General features: G+C 33.7%; 1 protein-coding gene across 1 annotated transcript; it reads right to left on the reverse strand.

Moving 5' to 3' along the window:
• Nucleotides 1-1,763: 1,763 nt before the first annotated feature.
• On the reverse strand, nucleotides 1,764-3,806 carry LOC149572180 (uncharacterized). The gene is made up of 4 exons (XM_089810802.1): nucleotides 3,295-3,806; nucleotides 3,092-3,206; nucleotides 2,503-2,636; nucleotides 1,764-2,352 (listed from the first exon to the last, which is right to left on the reverse strand). The coding sequence occupies exons 1-4, from the start codon at nucleotides 3,697-3,699 to the stop codon at nucleotides 2,206-2,208; spliced, it is 801 nt and encodes a 266-aa protein (XP_089666928.1). The 5' UTR covers nucleotides 3,700-3,806; the 3' UTR covers nucleotides 1,764-2,205.
• Nucleotides 3,807-4,009: the final 203 nt, after the last annotated feature.

Below are 4,009 nucleotides of genomic sequence, written 5' to 3' on the forward strand. Positions count from 1 at the left end.
GCTACACAGATTTGAATTCTGACTTTGGAACTTCAATTTGAGAGTTTCTTAGCTTTATATCTTTGTTTTTCTTGGTCTTTCCATCATGAATCAATTGGACGTATATCTGCAAATGCCATTGTTGTTCTGTTCGAGTTGAACTCTTGCTTAATTGAGTTCGCTAAATACTGATAGCTTGTGGAATGAGCTGAAATTCGTAGGAAACACTTAGCTTTATATCTTAGTGAGAATCCCACATGGAGGTGTAAGGGGAAGTGGAGCAAGGAAAACCCAATGATACAAAAGGAAAGCTTTAGGACATTTGATGAGAAGAGAGCCATGTAGGGGCTACCTAGACAAAAAATTGAACATAATTGCAATGAAAAGACATCAAGCTAGAAAGTCAAAAGGGATGGACTGAAAGTCTAGCAACAATGTGATTAGCCATCGCAGTCCCTTCCTTCATTTTGAGCTTGTAGAGCTTCTTTATAATGAAAATCTTATTTGCAGCTAATATTGTTTCAGATAGGACATCCAGAGCTTTTCCCAAACCTCCTTTGTTGTATTTTCATTTAATACATTGAATAAAATATTTTTAGATAGTGAGAGAAGGATTCTAGTCTTCTCCTTTTCATTAAGAGTTTCCCAAACTTCCTCTTTCACTGAAGCACACTTTTTCAGTTTTCCCCCAAGTGCAAGGTCATGCTTAATCAGCAACGATTGCTTATGTACTTTCGACAAACTAAAATTTTGTCTTAATAATTTCTGCACTTTCAATTCTTCTATGACTCCGGAATTTTTAACCACCAAAATTGCCCTCCACAGTTATGCCAAGTTCTGATACCAATTGTGAAGATATGCTAAAAGTACAAAGTAAAACAAATGCAAAACAACACAAAAAAATGAACACAACACAGGTATTTTTCATGGTTCACTACAATTTGTGGCTATGTCCACACTGATTAGGGGAATCTCTTTATTAACATAAATATGATTTTAATATCAGCTGTAGCTTCAGCTTGTCAAAATACAATATCTGAAATGAACTTCCGAAACATATATTTTTAGAGACTCATAAGATTTGAAAAGTCATAATCATTTAGAAGAAATATATAATAAAAACAATAATTAAATATGATAGCTGCTAGGCTTCACACATACACCTAACAAAACTATAATTTATAGTATTATGCATTCCAGCCTTCTGATTTTGGGGATACATGTCGTGTTGCCCTACACCATGGAGTTGGTTTTGATACAATTTGAGTTTTGTTTGTTGGTATCTCCTTTCGTATAAACATTGCATTGGTCAAATAGAAATTTTTATACATTCAATAAGACTCCAGTAAATGCATAGTTTGGAGAAAATGGAACGTTACCGCTCAGCAGTTTAATTGGTTAATTGAAGTGTTCCGTTGATCAAAAAACAGAGTAAATATGGAACCTTTGTGCAATGACAATTATAAGGGCCATCCTTTCTCCTATAACCATTGTTTTATTATTATTTAAGTAGCTGTTGTCAAGGTCTCTGGGCGTTGGAGGACTTCAATTCCAATTATTTATTCTTTCAATGCCAGTTTGCAATAAAACATTATATTGTTGATTTTGTTGATTCATTGTATGTTTGTAATTGTAGTTAAAGTAGCTTTTGGTATTTGAATCCTCCTCGTGGAAATGAATGTAATATACCTATGCATATGATTGCTCGCATTTTAGATTGCCTCTCAGCATTTTATATAAATATAATAATTATAATAGATTCTGTAATCCTGCTTGTTTCCATATTAAAGAAAAAAAATCCATGCTTGAATTTATTTTCATTCTAGACCGAATTCATCATTACTTCAATGTTTGAGATTCATCAAGTGATTCTTCATCTCCCATTTGTTGGAAGGCTTCCCCCAGGATAACATGTTATAACAAATTAAGCATCTGTTCTAGGTATAAACTAAAATTTTAGCTTCGAAGTAGACAGTGCATCAAATTGTATCCACAAATTATTTAGTTGCTTTCATCAACTAAAGCATTTGGGTACCAGAAAATTGATTTAGTTCCTTCTCTTTATTTCTTTTCTCTGTAGAATAACTCTTAAAAGAAAGACAACCAATGAACAGCAAAATAAGAGACCACATGTAAATCTACATGTTTCAATCCAAGTGACTTATCTGATTCAATCCAAGTGATTTCCCTGATTCAGTTGTACTCAATTGTCCATGTGTATCTGAATTACAATATTCCAAGTAGATTGCATAATACCAACAGGGAAAATGCCAATCCATATAGAAATTGGTATTGGGGGTTTTCAAGTCGTTGCATTTGTGCAGGCAAAGATGGAAATGCCTTAATTACTTTTCTGAGGACCTTCACAAACGCCTGTTATTTGCACACAAATCAATAATATGAGCACTTGATGCAGCCAGAATTTTGGTTGATTTATGTATAAAAATCACTAAATCCCATCTTGATGATTTCTATACACTCCTATAATCATATGATAAGATAAAATACCCCAACATTACTTACATAAGCGAGGATGTCCAGCTTTATTGGTAAGTCTGTAAAGACTTGAATGTCAGTGATTAAAAGCTTTCCATGATAGCTTTTACAATTGTGGAAGCTGCAGCCCCTGCCCAAATAAAACTTTTCCTTTTTCTGCTCTGTTCAATAGAAAAAATCAATTAATATGAAATTGTTCATAAATAAAATAACAATATAAATTAGGCAAGAGTCTATCACATAATAATGGTAATCTGTAAGGTGGGAGGTTTTAGATTTGAGTTTATTCTAACTTAACGCATAAAACTATATTAACTACAATAAATAATAATAATTAATCTAGACTTCTGCAGATCAAAACATCAAATGTTAAATTAAACCTATGTAAACTTATTTACAAAACCTTCAATAACTGTAGCCATTACATACTACTCTTCAGAATGTATTAGAATATTTATACACTAATAAGGGAGCTCCATATTAATCAGTGCAGATCTATTTTTATACGTTGTCTTAGAATGCTATGGTGAAAATAATAAATAGAAATTTTATAAATGCTCTTATGAAAGTAGCCTTTCAATACCCAACAAGGTAAAGCAATAAGACTGTTACTGACCGAAATGCCACATTTGTCCTACTTTATGGGGCATTCCTTCAATGGTCTCATCAATCACGAATTGCATTTGGGAGTCTATAGAATCCATCAAATCCCTTAGAAACATCATAACTTTCTGAATGAGAGAGAGAACAAGAAAATCAGCACTAGGTCAAAGAAACAGGCATATTCACAATTCAGAAGACATCATCAATATTACTCACATATTTGCCTTTAAAAGGCTGAAAGAAGAACATACAATGCAAGGTGCAGTCATCTGCTAAAAGGTTTGACAACAATGTAACATCTTTTCTGTTAATGGCAGCATAAAACCTATCAACAATGGCCGCAGCTGAGGGCGCTTCATCTTCTATGGATTGGGGGGTGGAGCTCCCTACACCCTTCACAGGGGGTGACAATATCTTGTGGAAATTATTGCTTCTTAATGAACAAGTTTTGGGTGCATAAAAGCAATGGAGTTTATGAGTACTGAAACAACTTGAGGAATAGGAAGATGTTTTGGCTGTTGGATTTTCATGTTGGTATGATTTGAAGCTCAGATTTTGCTTGTTCTGAAAAATTGGGGAGGGGGACAACGAATTCAAAACAGAAAGAGATGTGGCTGCCATCTGTAAGAAATGTAGTTTCTTTACTCTTTGATAGCAGGAAATAGAGATTTATGCATGCAGGGAAGTTCTCCATGAAGGGGAAAAGCATCAAGTATGGATGTATAAAAGGATATTATCCCTGTCTGTGATACAATAACAAAGAAATGAAAGCAATTGATGCAAGCATGGAATATAGAAACTTTTGCTTTCTTTCAATTTCCAAGTTACACAGGATAGTCGCTAAAGATGTAAAGAGTACATTTTATTATTGGCGGAATATCTTAAAAACGGGTCCCATATTTCAAATATTTAGTTCCTAAGCGAACATACA

Source organism: Cupressus sempervirens, chromosome 2 (assembly GCF_028749045.1).
Source record: "Cupressus sempervirens isolate cs-2001-9-10 chromosome 2, ASM2874904v1, whole genome shotgun sequence".
NCBI classification, from domain to species: domain Eukaryota; kingdom Viridiplantae; phylum Streptophyta; class Pinopsida; order Cupressales; family Cupressaceae; genus Cupressus; species Cupressus sempervirens.

Bases quoted from the DNA above. Each gene is read 5' to 3' on its own strand.
- LOC149572180 (XM_089810802.1), bottom strand. From the start codon at position 3,699: ATGGCAGCCACATCTCTTTCTGTTTTGAATTCGTTGTCCCCCTCCCCA. The intron at 3,207-3,294 runs GTGAGTAATATT...TCTCTCATTCAG, and splicing joins AGCCTTTTAAAGGCAAATAT to AAAGTTATGATGTTTCTAAG. The intron at 2,637-3,091 runs GTCAGTAACAGT...TCTATTGAACAG, and splicing joins AGGACAAATGTGGCATTTCG to AGCAGAAAAAGGAAAAGTTT.